Source organism: Saccopteryx leptura, chromosome 5, assembly GCF_036850995.1.
Source record: "Saccopteryx leptura isolate mSacLep1 chromosome 5, mSacLep1_pri_phased_curated, whole genome shotgun sequence".
Taxonomy (NCBI): Eukaryota; Metazoa; Chordata; class Mammalia; order Chiroptera; family Emballonuridae; genus Saccopteryx; species Saccopteryx leptura.
Genome location: NC_089507.1, coordinates 109,705,217 through 109,723,583, shown reverse-complemented (window position 1 = coordinate 109,723,583; position 18,367 = coordinate 109,705,217). Strand labels below are relative to the sequence as shown.

The following is an 18,367-nucleotide window of genomic DNA, read 5'->3' as shown; positions in this document are numbered from 1 at the left end:
AGTCATAAACTCAACAACAAACAAATAAACCAATAAAAAAAGTGGGAAAGGGACATGAACAGACACTTCCGCCAGGACGAAATACAAATGGCCAACAGATATATAAAAAGATGCTCATCTTCGTTAGCTATTAGAGAAATGCAAATCAAAACTGCAATGAGATCCCACCTCACACCTGTTAGATTAGCTGTTATCAGCAAGACAGGTAACAACAAGTGTTGGAGAGGCTGTGAAGAAAAAGGAACCCTCATTTACTGTTGGTGGGAATGTAAAGTAGTACAACCATTATGGGAGAAAGTATGGAGGTTCCTCAGAAAATTAAGAATAGAACTACCATATGACCCAGCAATCCCTCTACTAGGTATATACACCCCCATAAGTCAAAAACATTGGTACATAAAGACACCTGCAGCCCCATGTTCATTGCAGCATTGTTCACAGTGGCCAAGACATGGAAACAACCAAAAAGCCTTCAGTAGATGATTGGATAAAGAATATGTGGTACATATATACTATGGAATACTACTCAGCCATAAGAAATAAAGACATCAGATTATTTATAACAACATGGATGGACCTTGATAACATTATACTGAGTGAAATAAGTAAATCAGAAAAAACTAAGAACTATATGATTCCATACATAGGTGGGACATAAAAATGAGACTCAGGGACATGGACAAGAGTGTGGTGGTTACTAGGGAAAGGGGGGAGGGAGGTGAGGGAGGGGATGGGGGGAGGGGAGCGGCACAAAGAAAACCGTATAGAAGGTAACAGAAGACAATTTGACTTTGTGTGATGGGTATGCAACATAATCAAATGTCAATGTAACCCGGAGATGTTTTCTCTGAACCTATGTACCTTGATTGATCAATGTCACCCCATTAAAATTAATAATAAAGGAAAAACAAAAAAAGAAAAAAGAAATAAAGAAATACATGGGAGTAAAAGATAAAATAGGTTACCCTCTGTCCTTAATGGACAAACAATATATTTGAGAAGACCAAGCATTTTACTTGTTGAGAGAGAAACTTTTTTTAAAAAGTTTTTATTTATTCATTTTAGAGAGAAAGAGAGTGAGGGAAAAGTGGGGGAGGAGCAGGAAGCATCAACTCCCGTATGTACCTTGACCAGGGAAGCCAGAGTTTTGAACTGGTGACCTCAGCATTCTGGTCGATGCTTTATCCACTGCACCACTGCAGGTTAGGTGAGAAATGTTTTTGTTGGTTGTACTAAAACAATGTCGGAGGTCAAGGAAGGGTGATATTTCTATAGATGTAGATTAGGTGGCTTATGTGGTTATATGAGAAAAGTTATGAGTAGCATGTAGTAGTAGAAAGAATGAAGAATGTTGGAAGGGTAATTAATAAAAGTTAGCTGGAGTGTCAAAGTTTATTCCCAGGCTCTTACTTGAAACATGGAGCTATCCCAGAAATAGGCAGTAAAGAGAGGTGCAGACTACTCTTTTCCATCTGTCAATTAATTTTCAATTTAGTACATCTTTATTGAAAGGATGTTATATTCATGAAATTAGTGCCAAAACTATATATATATTTTGTATTTTTCCGAAGTTGGAAATGGGGAGAGACAGTCAGACAGACTCCTGCATGCGCCCGACCGGGATCCACCCGGCACGCCCACCAGGGGTGACGCTCTGCCCCTCTGGGGCGTCGCTCTGTTGCGACCAGAGCCACTACAGCGCCCAGGGCAAAGGCCAAGGAGCCATCCCCAGCGCCCGGGCCACCTTCGCTCCAGTGGAGCCTCGGCTGCGGGAGGGGAAGAGAGAGACAGAGAGGAAGGAGAGGGGGAGGGGTGGAGAAGCAGATGGGTGCCTCTCCTGTGTGCCCTGGCCGGGAATCGAACCCGGGACTTCCGCACGCCAGGCCAACGCTCTACCACTGAGCCAACCGGCCAGGGCCCCAAAACTATATTTAAGTCAACCACATGCAGGTTACTGTAGATGATACAAAAATTACAAAAGACACTCCCTGCCAACTAGAAGTTCATGGTGTAGTAGAGGATATCAGACAAATATGAAAATGACTAACACACAATAGAATGAGGTAAGAATAATGCCATAGGACCTGAGATTATGACTATGGCAGATTCCATTTTCAGAAGTGTCCAGCACTGTATTTTGTGTCCCATATACTCTTCCAGAATCTTCACCTAGAGTTGGAGTCTATTTCCTTTCCCTCTTGAAATTCAGCAGGTCTTTGTATCATAAATACAATTCACTTAAGTGATGCTGTGTCACTTCCAAGAATGTGACTTGGCAACCATGTTGTGAGGAAGCTTAGACCATGTGGAGAAGGCTCCTGAAGATGTTGGAGTTGACAGGTTCACCCAGTGGTAAGATTCAGCTGGTGTGTGCTGGTTCAGCAAAACCAATACCTAATATTTTGTTGAGTTCAGTGAACTGGTTGTTAAAGTGGCACTTGTAACCATAAGAGTTCTCTCTAAGGTAGATGCCTGGGCAGCCACCCAATATGGAAATCACAAATTTATATATTCCTTACTGTTTTTTAACATCGTTCTGCACAACAGCATATTCTAAGGGCCTGTAGTAATGTTCATTCCGTCCATAGGTGAAAAAAGTGAGGACATCAATCAAGAAGCAATATGGAAATAACTTAAATAATAGTTTTATTGTTTTTTTTCAGGTATTATTTAATATATATATTTAATACACACACACACACACACATATATATATATATTAGTGACAGAGACAGAGAGGGACAGATAGGGACAGACAGGCAAGAAGGGAGAAAGATGAGGAGCATTAATTCTTTGTTGTGGCTCCTTCGTTGTTAATTGATTGCTTTCTCCTATGTGCCTTGACTGGGGGTCTACAGCAGAGCAAGTAACCCCTTGCTCAAGCCAGTGACCTTGGGCTCAAGCCAGCGACCCTGGGCTTCAATCCAGTGACCTTTAGGCTTAAACCAGCGACCATAGGGTCACGTCTATGATCCGACACTCAAGCCAGTGACACCACACTCAAGCCAGTGAGCTCATATTCAAGCTTGATGAGCCCATGCTTAAGCCAGTAACCTTGGGGTTTTGAACTTGGATCCTCTGTGTGCCTGTCTGATGCTTTATCCAATGTGCCACCACCTGGTCAGGCAACTCAACTTTGATTTGTAGAGGTGACTGAACAGTATAAAAGGAGAATGAAGGAACAGGGAGGAGGTAAGTGGGAGCTCATAGAATTGGGGAAGCTGAACATTACAAAAAGCAGGAAGGAGGATTTGGTCCACATTAAACATCTCTGGGTTAACTGGAACTAACAGAAGTTAGGCTCCTACCCTCAGACTAAGACTGGGAGACAAAGACCCTATCTTCAGGTGTTGGCTAGAACAAAAGGTAAATTCTTTGGCAGCCTTGAACTTCCCCAGGCAGATATTTTAAGGGGGGAGTGGTCAGAGAGTTCCTAGGTATGGAGCTGTTAGAAATTATGTTAGTATTTATTGAAGTCTTTATAGTCTAACATAAGACCTAGTAGAGAAAGGGCTCAGAGGAGCCTGGCTAAAAGTTTGCTCAAGGAGACAATAAATCACACATACACATATAAGTATTTTGTTGCCTTCTTGTATATAGACCTAAACATTAGAATAGATTAGATTTGGTGATTGTTAGGTCTAAGCTAAAAGCTGTTCCCAGAAGCTGCCCGTTTGTTAAGATTTCGAAAATAACTGACCCAACAAAATCACAGTAGTCTAGCCTCCAGCCAGTTCCAGTCAAGCTGTAGAAACAATTTACTGGACATGAATCATGATAGTTTCTGTAAGTTCTAACCTCAGGTTGAAAGGAACCTTCCATCCCTTGAGGGCACAAAGGAACCAGAGTGAGAATGTCTGCCAGACTTGATGGACAAAGAGTAACTGGATGTCAGCAACCTGTGCTAATCCGTATTACCTCTCTATCTTTGCTCAGGGAGGTTGTCTTCCTTAAGGCATGACCTTCCCCAGCTCAAACAAGCCTCAAATATTTTGATCTATTTTGTTCCCCCACGACTTCTTGCTGCTTGCTGGTAGTACCTAGCAGTGATTATATTGTTATGAGTGACCTTTGAAATAACTTGTTTCAGCAGAAGTTAGAAAAGTTACACTGCAGGGGGTTAAGATTTGAGTAAGGAAAATACAAGATCTATTTGTTGATCTTTAATTTCACACCTGTAGAAAGTGGCTATTATTATCCTTATTTTACCCAGGTAGCACAGAAAGGCTAATTGCCCAAAGCCATTAAGAAGTAGAGAAGGGATTCAAATAGAGAGGATGGCTGATTTCTAAAACTTGTACTTTCCTTCATACCATTCATGGAAGAAGCGATAAAAACAGACTAGTCCAGGGAACAAAATTCCGAGCTCTGCATTTTGGAGAAAATGAAGGAGCAGATGTAGTGAAGAGTGGGGATTTCATAAGCTATTAATTATAAACTGTAGCAAATTTTTTTAAACTTCCAAGAAGTTCCAATAAGATAGAAACAAATGAAAAAGACTTTTGGGTCACGCGGGGTCTGGTGGGGGCGGTGCTGCTTAGATTCGGGCATCAGGGATGGTACCCTGTGCTCGCATACCTTTGGCCCGGACCTGACCCGCCCCGCAGGGTGCCCAGGGTCCTGGGACCAAAGTGGTTATCAAGGAAACCACCGTTGTTTGACAAGGAGCTCAGAGAGGAAAGGCCTGAGCCACCTTGGACTTGCACAGGCTCCCAAACGCCCAGCCTGCTGGAGCACACCCACAGAAGCATTAGCGGTGGCCATAGCAACGGGGAGGCCGCGGGCCCCTGAAGCGGCCAACTACTGGACCCCGTGAGGGGGTGGGGCTACGCGAGCGGGCACGTGGGCCACGTGGGCCGAGGCGGAGCCTGCGCGCTGCAGCCGGCCAGTTCGCGTCGGGAGTGGTCGCCGAGTCCTAGACTGTGAGCTCGGAGCGAAGGCAACGCCGAGGTCGCCGTGTCCTGGTGGGCCGCCCCAGCCGCCGCCATGGGCAGTGAGTAGTGGCGGCGCAGCCCGGGCTCGCCGGTTGGCGTTTGGAGTGGGGCTCTCGCCGGGGCGCGGGCCTGCCGCCTTGCGGGCAGTGGGGCTGGCGCCCGCTCGGGGTCGTCCTGCCCGCGGGCCGCAGCTTAGGGTGTGGGCCACAGGCCTCCGCCGCCGCTCCTCCAACCTTGCGAGGCCTTGCCCAGCCGGCTGTGGCGACCGGGACCCGCAGCCCCGGTATTTGCGCTCCATAGATGGCGAAGCGCAGAGGACGGCGCGGGCAGGCCGCTGGTTTGGGGGGTGGGGACTTAGAGAACCGGGCGAAAAACCTGGACCACTTAGAAATTTTCATGAGCTTAGAAAGCTGTTATTTTCATTCCCAAGTCACCCTTCCTTGGCATGTTAGTTGTGATGAATAAAGCTTCTTGAGTTGTATAATTTTAGAAGAGTGATGCATCGCTTGTATTTTAGGGGAGGAAAGGAGTGCGTTAGGTAACGTTTTTCTTAAATATTTTTATTTCGTTTTGTGGTGTTTACTGAAAACGCACTGTATGTATGTAAGGTTGTTTAAGCCTTAAGGACAAGGCCATGTATCATGGGGATCTTTTGAGGGCTCCATCCTAAACCCTCAGCACCACATATATTATTACATAGCTCTTCAGATGTTGGTAGGGTGAATGGGTAATTGCACACTCAAGCTGTGCACCCATTTGAGGGGAAGCTAGAAAGGAAGTAGAGGAGATCGTGGCCTTTAATTTATAGTATAATGAAAAGCATTGCTTGTGCATGAAGACTCCAACAGAGGTGATCATGAAATGCCAAGAAATGTGGGAGGGTAGGTTGGATTGAGTTGTGACTTGGAAAGCGATAAAGAGATTTTAGGAAGTTTCGTATTGTGATTGTTATTTGTTTTGCTTTAGAGATAAACACTTTCATGATCCAGATTTGCTTTCCAAATAGTCCAAAATGGTACTTGGGTTATAAACATCTGCTTATGAGAATTTCAGAATTCTATCAAACTAGTGAGTGCCATCATTTTGAGAGGTTATATTAAAAAGGTAGACTTTTTACCAACTGCTGAAGTGTGTCAGTTTTAAAACAATTTCATGATACCAGTACAGAATCCAGTGTGTGTAGGGGAAGACGATCATAACTAATAGCTGCTTGTAGCCTCTCCTTCTGCACACTGCAGACGCTGACTGAAAGTAAAGTTTGAGAGATTATTATCTCCATTCTTCAGTTCTTTGGCAAGGCTTCATTTTAGTTATGCCAGAATATGGTGTCTCTCCTCAAAGTTCCTTGGTTTATCTTTTATATATTATAAGAGCAGGCTGGGAAAACAATACTGTCTGATGAAATGTAATTGTCATTCTGTAGGCTGTTTATTGTACATAAGCAGGTACTTTAAAATCATTTTTTGGGAAAGCAACCGAGCAATGAATAGTGAGTTAATGAAGTGAAGTAAAAGTTATCTAGAAAGGCAGTTCCATGATCTCGTTCATTTACTCATTGCAGCAGCTTTCAGTTTAAATTAAGTCATTTCTGCAGTTTCAACCCATTTTCTGTTGTATTCCTCTTCAATTCCTCCAATGATAGCTATTTTCTTCTTGAATGCATTGTGTTGTGGGTACCATAAGTAGGCTGCATTTGCTTTTTTTTATGCAGTGGTACTCACTGAATTATTCCTTGATGTATCAAAGAGTTCGGTACAAGCATAAGGAACCAAAATCATGACAAAAGGATACTTGTATTATTGATCTTTTACTAGCTGAACCCTTAAAAACCTTTTGGATTTTTTTGTCTTGGATTATTTCTCTTCTGTATTTAAAATGGAGAGCATTAGGAACAATTTTGGGAGTGGGGAATGGGATGAATTACCATTAAAAGTTAGGGAACATTTGCATTTTATTCTGTAAAAAGCTCTCTTTTTTAAAAAACTTTGTAATAGAGACATATATTCTTTTTTTCCCCACAGTCAAATTTTTAGAAGTTATCAAACCTTTCTGTGCAGTTCTACCAGAAATTCAGAAACCTGAAAGAAAAGTAAGTATAATATTTTAGACCTAATAATAGGAAGTCTTAAGTATAGTATTTTAGTAATATAGAGGGTACCTAAAGGACTTATTCTGCTAAACCAGTAAGATTGATTTATTTTCCCCAAACTCTTTTGTGCTTATAATTGGAAAAATACTGTATTACCTGCTCCTCTTCCCTGCAAAAGGAATGACATAAATAAAACTAGTATAGACCTCTTTAGACCTAGATAGCTTGTCTTGTGGTTTTAAAAATACAGTAACTGTTCTTTAAGTTCTGATGTTTCCAAATCAAGTGTGTTTTGGCTTGTGTGTTATATAAGATACAGTATTTCCCTATCTGTAGTGATCTTTATAATTCCTAAAGTATGGGATGTGCACTGTGCTTGCTAATGATGTGATCCACTGCACTGTGAATGGCCCTATCTGCTGGTTTGGTTTTGATCAGTTCAGCTGTTTTACATAAATGAATTGTAATTGTACAAGTATATACCTTATGTTTTTTATTAATTCAATGCAAAGAAAAATCATAGGAATGCATTCAGAAAATAATTGTGACTGCATCAAATGTATACTTTTGGAATTAAGGTATTTAAATTCCAGAAATATTGTTAATCCCAAACTGGCCAGTTTCCTTCCTCTTCTAATTTTGATTTCTCATGAAACTAACAGGTATAGGGACATAGAGATCAGTAAAACTTGTTAAACTTACTCTTTTATTTAGAAATATATTCCTTTCTTATTGCTTTGAGGTTTAAAAATATATGTTCATATAATATTACACGCAGTCCTAGCTTTGCACTGTACTAGGTTAACTGAAATGTGCACATATTCGATCATGTCTTGCTTTGCATTCTTTTCAGTTTTAGTTAACATGGTATAGTGTGATGGTCTAACTATATTTAAATTACTTTATTGTTGGAAAAGTAAAGAAAGTTATGATCGAGAAGTTCAGTTGTTTGCTTTAGCTGCTAATGGGGTGAGAGTATTTTAAGGGTTAAAAATAGCATGTCATGATGGGGAATGTTGGCTTTACTTTAATAGGGATATTTGTTTTTTCTTAGTTTTGATTGACTGTTATTTATACTTTCTTGAAAGATCCAGTTTAGAGAGAAGGTACTGTGGACTGCTATAACTCTCTTCATTTTCTTAGTATGTTGTCAGGTATGTAACCGTAATGTTAATAAATGTCTTTCCTCTTGTTCTAAGGTTTTGAATGGTTAGAATTGAGGAACTTATTTTATTTTTATTATTTTCCAAGTGAGAGGAGGGGTGATAGATTCCCTCATGCACCCCGACTGGGATCCACCCAGCAACCCTCATCTAGGGCCAATGCTCTGTCCATCTGGGGCCATGCTAGCAACAGAGCTATTTTTAGTATCTGAGGCAGAGGCTCTGTGGAGCTATCCTCTGCTTGGGGCTGATGCGCTTAAACCAATCAAGCCATGACTGCAGGAAGGGAAATGAGAGAGAGAAAGGGGGGAGGGATAGAGAAGCAGACGGTTGCTTCTCCTCTGTGCCCAGACCAGGAACCAAAACCAGGACATCTATAAGCTGGGTCAACGCTCTACCACTGAACCAGCTGGCCAGGGAGAAACTTATTTTATTTAAAAAATGTTGGCCTGACCAGGCGGTGGCACAGTGGATAGAGCGTCGGACTGGGATGCGGAAGGACCCAGGTTCGAGACCCCAAGGTTGCCAGCTTGAGCACAGGCTCATCTGGCTTGAGCAAAAAAAAAAAAAAAGCTCACCAGCTTGGACCCATTGTCACTGGCTCGAGCAAGGGGTCACTCAGTCTGCCGAAGACCCGTGGTCAAGGCACATATGAGAAAGCAATCAATGAACAACTAAGGAGTCCCAACGAAAAACTGATGATTGATTGATGCTTCTCATCTCTCTCCGTTTCTGTCTGTCTGTCCCTATCTATCCCTCTCTCTGACTCTCTCTCTGTCCCTAAAAAAACAAACAAACAAAAAAAATCAATTGTATTTCTACACACATAATAAAGAATCTGACACTGAAATTAAGAAAATAGTTCCATTTATCATAATATCAAAAAGAATAAAACATGCCTGACCTGTGGTGGCGCAGTGGATGGGGCGTCGACCTGGAAATGCTGAGGTCGCCGATTCGAGGCCCTGGGCTTGCCTGGTCAGGGCACATGTGGGGGTTGGTGCTTCCAGCTCCTCCCCACCTTCTCTCTGTCTCTCCTCTCTCTCTCCCTCTCTGTCTCTCTCTCTCCCTTTCTCCTCTCTAAAATGAATAAAATTTTAAAAAAAAATTAAAAATGTTGAATTATATTGGGTGTTATTATTCTTTTTTAATGAGTTGACAGTAAAAATGGTTATCTTGTCTACTCTGTACTTTTTGTTTTTTTAGTTTAGTAGTGGGCTTGACATTTTCTCTTAGTTTTCAGTTAATGATCTTTACCCTTTGTTCCTTTGAGATTTTTTTCTTGTCTTTATACCAGATTTTTTTTATATTAAAAGTGTTAAAATTTTGAGCTATATATTGGATGTATATGTTCTTTACATTTTGTTTGCTCTTTATCATGTTGTAGATAGCATGTGTTAAATAAGCCAAATTATGGAACCCCAGGGATACACTGTGTTTATAAATTTATAAAATTCAATGATGCTTAAAAAATATTTTTTAAAAAATTAAGTTCATAGAATGTGACCTGTCTACATCACAGGGTTGTTGTGAGGATTAAATTAGATAATTTAGGTGAAAGCTTTTTGAGGATTTTGAAAAGCTATTGAAATACACAGAAAAAGTTGTAAAAACTTGATTGTATTAAGAAGTAGTAAAATCACCAGTTGGATAGAGTGTCAGCCTGGTGTATGGACATCCCAGGATTGATCCCCAGTCAGGACACAGAAGAGAAGCAACCATCTGTTTCTCCCCCAACCTCTCCCTCTTCTCTCACTCTTTTTCTCCCTTAGCCAGTGGCTCAGTTGGTTCCAGCGTTGGCCCTGGGCACTGAGGATAGCTTGGTTGGTCAGAGCATGTCAGCCTCAGGTGTTAAAAGTAGCTCAATTGATTCAAGCATCAGCCCCAGACATGGGTTGCCAGGTGGATACTGGTTGGGACGCATGTGAGAGTCTGTCTCCCTGTTTTCCCTTCTTTCACTTTAAAAAGAAAAAAAATTGGCAGTAAAACCAATTAGGTCCATAATTTGGGAAAAAACCAAATATGATGTTTTGAAAAGTAAAGCAATTTAATCATTATTAACTTTAAAATTGATTTGGATGGTTAGGGAGAGAGAACATTTTTGTTTGGTTTTTTTTTTGAGAGAGAGGTAAGGAGAGAGAGAGGGTGAGAGAGGGTTGGAAGCATCAACTTGTAGTTGCTTTCACTTTAGTTGTGTGTTGATTGCTTCTGAGAGAGGGAGGAGAGAGAGAGAAAGAAGCATCAACTCCTAGTTGCTTTCATTTTGGTTGTACATTGAGCTTCACATACGTGCCTTGATTGGATGTGCTAGTGACCTCTTGCTCAAGCCAGAGAGGCCTTTGGGATTTTTATGCCAGCAACCTTTGGGCTCAAGCTAGCAAGTTTAGGGATCGTGTGGATAATTTTCGTACTCAAGCCAGTGACCCCTCATGGAGGAGCACTTGCTCAGATCCAGTGACCTCAGGGTTTCAAATCAGTGACCTCAGCATTCCAATCAACACACACTGTACCACCACAGGTCAGGCAAGAGAGAACTTTTTCTTTCTTTTTTTTTTTTTTTTGAGGGGAAGTGGGGCAGGGGAGAGAGAAAAAAAAAAAGTATCAGCTTGGTGTCCCACTTAGTTGCTTAGTGCCATTGATTGCTTTTCCTATGTGCCCTGACTGGGGCTTGACCAGCAGCCTTGCAGGTCAAGCTGCTGCCCTTGGGGTTGGGCCTTGACCAGTGCTCAGACCGGTCATCTTGGGATTGAGCTGGCTACCCCAGGATCAAGTTTGCAAGCCCAGGATCATCATTTATCCCTACACACCTTTCTTCATTCCCCCCTCCCAACACGTCACCACACTGTTGTCTGTGTCTATGAGCTTTCCTCCTTTTTTGTACTTTTTTGCTCAATCCCTTCACCTCCCTTATTCAGCCCCTCTTCTCCCCCAGTCGTCAGCCTGGTGTCTGTGAGTCTGTTTCTGTTTTGCTTTGTTTGTTCATTAGATTCCACATATGAGTGAACTCCTATGGTACTTGTTTTCCTCTTACTGGCTTATGAAAAGTTTTGACAAACGTACACCCTCCCATACTTACCTCAGTGAATAGAAACTTTTTTTTCACTCCAGGAAGTTCCCTGTAACCTGTCTCAGTATAACGTCATGTCACCTTCAGTCTCAGGCAACCATTGGTGTGTTTTCTGTTTCTGTAATTTGATTCATCTTTCCTAGAGTTTGATATAAATGGTATCATACAGTATTGCACCTTAGTACCTGACTTCATCATCAGCTTTTTGAGATTCACTTATGTTGTTGGTATAGCAGTGATTGATCCTTTTTTATTTCTTAGTAGTGTTCTACTATATAACTATATCACTCTTTGTACATGTAGACCAGGGGTCTCAAACTCAACTCAGCATGTGGGCCACAGAGCAAGATCACAGCCGTTAGGCGGGCCGCACTAGGTCTACAAAAGGCAACTGTTACGCAACACTTTTCAGTGTCACAAAACGACTGGAAACTGTAGTTCGCATCACAACTGCTGTTAACTAAGCTAATATCTAGCTAGGATGCTAGAGAAATGAAAAATACAAGTAGGCCCCTAGGCTTACTTAATTTTATCCAAAATATTTTGAACTTTGTGGATTAGTCTGCGGGCCGCACAAAATTGTTCGGCGGGCCGCAAGTTTGAGACCCCTGATCTAGACACTTGCTCGACATTTGTTTTGTCTTTTTTACCTTTTGGCCATAGCAAATAAAGTTGTTTGTAAACATTCACGCACAAGATTTTTTGTGGACATGTTTACATTTCTCTTGGGCAAATATCTAGGAGTAGAATTGCTGGATTGTATGATAAATATATGGATAAATGCTGGATTTGTAAGAAATTGTCAAACTTTTCTAAGTTGTTGCCCCATTTTCTGTTCTCACCACCCAAGTATAGGAGTTTTAGTTGTTGCTCTGCATCCTTGCCTACTCTTGCTATTGTTAAGCATTTTATTATTAGCCTTTCCAATGGGTGTGGTTTTCATTTGCATTGCCCTATAAATAATACTAAAGTTGTAGCTTGCATTTCCCTGGTAAATGATATTTAGAAACTTTCTCATGTACTTATTGGGTACTTGTTTATCTTTTTTTTAAAGGTTTTATTTATTGATTTTATGGGGGGGTGCGAGAAGTATCAACTCATAGTTGCTTTACTTAGTTGTTCATTGGTTGCTTGTTGTATGTGCCTTGACTAGGCAAGCCCAGGATTTCAAACCGGTGACCTTAGCATTTCAGGTCAACATGCTCTAGCCACTAGGCCACCACGGGTCAGGCACTTGTTTATCTTTTGTAGAGTGTCTTTTCGAATCTCTTGCTCATTTGAAAGAATTGGGTTATTTTCCAATTAAATTATACTCATTTTTAATATTTTCAGTGTAGAAGTTCTTTGTCAGATATACGTATTGTATTTTCTTCTAGTCCAGGGGTCCCCAAACTACGGCCCGTGGGCCGCATGCGGCCCCCTGAGGCCATTTATCCGGCCCCCACTGCACTTCTAGAAGGGGCACCTCTTTCATTGGTGGTCAGTGAGAGGAGCATAGTTCCCATTGAAATACTGGTCAGTTTGTTGATTTAAATTTACTTGTTCTTTATTTTAAATATTGTATTTGTTCCCGTTTTGTTTTTTTACTTTAAAATAAGATATGTGCAGTGTGCATAGGGATTTGTTCATAGTTTTTTTTATAGTCCGGCCCTCCAACGGTCTGAGGGACAGTGAACTGGCCCCCTGTGTAAAATGTTTGGGGACCCCTGTTCTCGTCAATGGCTTGTATTTTCATCTTCTTAACTATCTTTTGAAGAGAAGTTTTTATTTTGATGTTCACGTTAGCTTTTTCTTTGATTATTCATGGTTTATGTTTCAAGAAATTTTTTGCCTATTCTAATTTAATTTTCTCCTGTGTTCTTTTAAGTATTTTACAGTTTTAGCTTGTGTTTTGGTCTATGATCTGTTTTAAGTTAATTTTTATGTACGGCATGAGGGTTTTCTGTATGTGTAGCCAGTTGTTGAAAGGCTTTCTTCCTTGGGAATGGGGTAAGGGGAGCAAAATTGTCCCAGATTGAGAACAGCTGTTTTATACTTAATGTTACATTAGCACTTCTTCATTCTGTTACAATTTTCATAAGTATAGTCTTTAGTGGCTGCATAATTTTTCTCTGTATACAGGGTGGGGCAAAAGTAGGTTTACTGTTTATATGTAAAGTAATATAATATCTGTATAAGTTAAAATGTAAATGTTCATTTGTTCAAAATCTTAAATCTCCAACAGTTCTTTACCGATTGCTTTGAAATTTTGACACAACGTCGCATTCGAATATGCGCTCTTTTTTATATACCTACTATTATATAGATAAAGCTATCACACTGTGACAGGTAAAAACATGCTTTTTTTTTGAAAAACAGCGCCATCTGTTGGACGTAAAAGCAACACACACTATACTAAATATTTTATGATTCCATTTCAATGTTTCCGATTTATGATCCATTTACATGCAGCCAGACTTGGTGCACGGTTGCGAGCACAGCGATCGCTCTCTGCAGCTTCAGATCTGCTTCGTTCTCAACAGAATGAACGCAACAGTTTAAGAGTGGCTAAAAGACGTCAACGAGAAACAGATCAGCGTCAAAACGACTCCGTGCTCAGCAATCATGCGATTACAATCACCTTGCATTCTGGTACAACCCAGCTGATGATTATATTTTGAGCCGGCATGTTCTCATTGGCACTATGACTGAAGTGTGTCCTTATTGTAAGGCTCTGAAATTTAATGGAGAAACAAAAGGAATGTGTTGCGCCACCGGAAAAAATTAAACTGCCTCAACTTGGAGAACCACCAGAGCCATTAAAAACTTTGCTTGCCGGATCAAAGCATTTTCTATCTAACATCAGGAAATAGAACTCATGCTTCCAAATGATGTCGTTTGGCGCAGAAATTGTAACAGCTCAATTCATGCCAACTTTCAAAGTGAAAGGACAAATTTATCCTAAAGGTGGCTCCCTGCTTCTGTTCCCAGATGCTCAACATAAATTCCTACAAATGTATTTCATCGGTGATGGCAATGATGAATTGAATGCACGCTGCGGAATTTCTGCCAGCATAAAAAGGTCCGTCGTTTCCCAACTGCAAGAGCTTCTTCTCGTAAAAAAAACAATTTAATGTATTTGTTTAAAACAGCAGTTGACGTGACACCATCTGATACACACAAGTTTGTTATTCATGCTGACAAAATGGCTGCTGGAGAACATGTGCAAAGATTCAATGCTCCAGCTATAGATGAAGTGGTAATTGTTATAATCAGTGATCAGTTCCAACCTAGAGATATTGTTCTTCATCGGAGAAACAATCAATTGACAAAAGTTGCAGAAACTCATCGCTGCGATGATGCCCTGCTATATCCAATCATTTTTTGGGATGGTGCCGATGGATATCATGTCAATGTTAAGATGATAAATCCAGTCAGTGGCGAAGAAACAAATATGAAATGCAGTGCAATGAACTATTACTCATACTGATTAATGATTCGAGAGAATGAAGACAATTACATTTTGAAATGCTATAAATTGTTTCACCAATACATTGTAAATATGTATGCAAAAATAGAAAGATTGTTTGGTATTCATCCGTTTGAATCAGACCAAACTTCGCTCTGAAGAATACGTTTATTTGCGAGATGCAGTTGTAAATGACAGTAGTACAACTAACGTTAGAAGACTTAACGATTTTGCCTTCTTCATATACAGGCAGTCCATGTCATATGCATGAGTATGCTCAAGGTGCAATTGTGTATGTTCATCACTAGGGGCGTCCAGACCTATTCATTACATTCACATGCAATCCAGTTTGGGACGTTATACAACAGTTCTTACTTCCTGGCTAATCGCTGGTGGATAGGCATGACATCACAGCACATGCTTTCAGACAGAAGCTGAAATTGCTGATGGATTTCATGGTAAAACATGAAGTGTTTGGGTCTGTACACTGTAAAAAATTAATGAGCAACGTCGTAGAAGCAACAATCTTGACAAGACCTTTCAAAGGTGAAGATGTCCTCATTCTTTGCATTCCTGTGATTCCAGCGGATATGCCATTTCGATTTAAGACATTGCAATTCCCAATTCGATTGGCGTTTGCAATCACCATCAACAAAGCTCAGGGCCAATCTTCAGAATTGTGCGCTTTAGATCTACACACGGATTGCTTCTCACATGGACAATTATATGTTGCATGTTCTAGACTCGGCAAACCAGACAATCTCTATCTACACAGACAACAGAACAACAAAAAGTTGTATACCCACAAGCGTCGTGAAATTAAACAGAAACATGCACTTTCTCTTTTCTTTTCCATTTAACCAGACTGAGCCACAGCAACGCGTGGCCGGGTACAGCTAATATAAATATAATAATGTAAGAGTAAACTGTGTTTTGTGTACTCACTACTGTAAACCTACTTTTGCTCAGCCCTGTATACCATCTTTGGTCTTAATTTGGAGTGTGTCTTTTTGGCTGTCATTAGTAACCATGGCTTATCAAGTTTTAGAGAGAGGATGGGAGAGAGAGAGAGAAACATTATTTGTTGTTCCACCCAATTATGCATTCATTGGTTAACTCTTGTATGTGTCCCAACCAGGGATTGAACCTGCATCCTTGGTGTGTTGGGACGACACTCTAACCAACTAACCTATCCAGCCAAGACCCCATCTTAACCATTTTTAAGTTTATCATTCAGTAGTGTTAAATATAGTCACATTGTTTTGCAACAAATATTCATACTGATAGGAGTATTTATTAGTGAAACGCTTTAAATAAGGATTTCTGTTGTTTTTATTTTCATAAAGAAACTTTACCTTTAAGGTATGCTTGTTTGTTAAAGAACTTGAGAAGTTGTGTGTTTTTTTTATGAGTATTGCAAACATTACATTAATGCATTACAGAATAAGTTTAAACTTAATTTATGTAATACATTTTTATAAAATGTTTATGTCATGATAGATACCACTGTTTGGAATCATGTCATCAGATTCTGCAGATCCTTTCTACTGGATGAGAGTTATTCTTGCATCCAACAGAGGTAAGTACTTTTCTTTTGCCTCCGTACTTGTACTAACATCAGATAGATCTGAACTGTGGAAACCATTTTTTTAGTGTACAGGAGTAGAAGGATATGATAAAAGAAACCCACTGCGTGGGAGAAGAGACCAATATGTAATAAATTATAGAACCATGTGCTTATTCTAATTGTAGAAATATGTAATATGTACAGAGTATAAAAGTATACAGAGAATGGAGATATCAGCCCTATTTAGAGCTTTGGTTTTCAACCATTTTCCTTTTTATTTTTATTTTTTTGCTACACATTATGTCAAGAAAATTTTTTTTTAACAGAGACAGAGAGAGGGATAGATAGGGACAGACAGACAGGAACTGAGGGAGAGATGAGAAGCATCAATCATCAGTTTTTCGTTGTGAGACCTTAGTTGTTTATTAATTGCTTTCTCATATGTGCCTTCAGACTGAGTAACCCCTTGCTCGAGCCAGCGACCTTGGGCTTAAGCTGGTGAGCTTTTGCTCAAACCAGATGAGCCCATGCTCAAGCTGGCGACCTCAGGGTCTCGAACCTGGGTCTTCTGCATCCCAGTCCAATGCTCTATCCAATGCGCCACTGCCTGGTCAGGCCAAGAACATTTTTTTTATTACTAAATAATGTACAACATTGTTTTAGATCAGTGGTAGTCAACCTGGTCCCTACCACCCACTAGTGGGCGTTCTACCTTTCATGGTGGGCGGTAGTGGAGCAACCAAAGTATAAATAAAAAGATTTAACTATAAGTTGTCTTATAAAGATTTATTCTGCCAAACTTTGCGAAAGTCCAACATAAAGTACTTGGTAAGTAATTCTTATTATATGCTTTGACTTGCTGTAACTCTGCTTTATAAATTTTATGAAGTAAAGTTACTTCCCTACTTTATAAATCACCATTACTGTGGAATCGGTGGGTGGTTAGAAAATTTTACTACTAACAGAGATACAAAAGTGGGTGGTAGATATAAAAAGGTTGACTACTCCTGTTTTTGATGATTTTCTATGTAATTTTAGATATTGCATTGTAAAAGTCACAAAATTTTTAAAGTTTTTTTATTAACTTGGTATGTAATTTTTTATTTTGCATTAAAATGTTTAGTATAAACTTTAAAAATAATGATTTAGATGGAAATCTTTGAAGATTTCTTTCAGCAGCTTTCTTTAACCTATTAAGTTTAGAATTTATAGAAATTTATATCTTTAGTATATTTACATTGTTAATGTATATATTAAGAAATATAGGCCCTGGCCGGTTGGCTCAGCGGTAGAGCGTCGGCCTAGCGTGCGGAGGACCCGGGTTCGATTCCTGGCCAGGGCACACAGGAGAAGCGCCCATTTGCTTCTCCACCCCTCCGCCGCACCTTCCTCTCTGTCTCTCTCTTCCCCTCCCGCAGCCGGGGCTCCATTGGAGCAAAAATGGCCCGGGCGCTGGGGATGGCTCTGTGGCCTCTGCCTCAGGTGCTAGAGTGGCTCTGGTCGCAACATGGCGACACCCAGGATGGGCAGAGCATCGCCCCCTGGTGGGCAGAGCGTCGCCCCATGGTGGGCGTGCCGGGTGGATCCCGGTCGGGCGCATGCGGGAGTCTGTCTGACTGTCTCTCCCTGTTTCCAGCTTCAGAAAAATGCAAAAAAATAAAAAATAAAAAATAAAAAAAAAGGAAATATGACCATGTCAGACTGGCATGGTTGACAGTTCCTTTTTTAATAAGTAATTTTTATTTAATGCATTGTTGCAAGGTAATGTTAATAGAATTTTTTTTTTACTAGTTTAATGTTTAAGGGATGAAAATTTGCTTAACATTTAATCATGTATGTTCATTGATGTAATTAAGGACTGGGACACTTCTGAAGTAATCTGCACTGTATATAGCAAAGATTATATACTTCTTTCCCCTTTCTTCACAGGAACTTTAATGGAATTGGGTATCTCCCCAATTGTAACATCTGGTTTGATTATGCAGTTGTTAGCTGGAGCCAAAATCATTGAAGTTGGAGATACTCCTAAAGATAGAGCTTTATTTAATGGAGCCCAAAAGTGTGAGCATTGGGGATTTTGTAGTAAAGATGATTTTCTA

General features: G+C 40.4%; 1 protein-coding gene across 1 annotated transcript in view; it reads left to right on the top strand.

The window, feature by feature from the left end:
* The first annotated feature begins 4,863 nt into the window (after positions 1-4,863).
* The window catches only part of SEC61A2 (SEC61 translocon subunit alpha 2), a 28,313-nt gene continuing 14,809 nt past the window's right edge, over positions 4,864-18,367 (top strand). Inside the window, exons 1-5 of the mRNA XM_066385383.1 lie at positions 4,864-4,993; positions 6,956-7,023; positions 8,112-8,177; positions 16,202-16,280; positions 18,198-18,329. Of these exons, the coding sequence (XP_066241480.1) occupies positions 4,987-4,993; positions 6,956-7,023; positions 8,112-8,177; positions 16,202-16,280; positions 18,198-18,329 (352 nt within the window). The 5' untranslated portion in view covers positions 4,864-4,986. The remainder of the gene's footprint in view (positions 4,994-6,955; positions 7,024-8,111; positions 8,178-16,201; positions 16,281-18,197; positions 18,330-18,367) is intronic.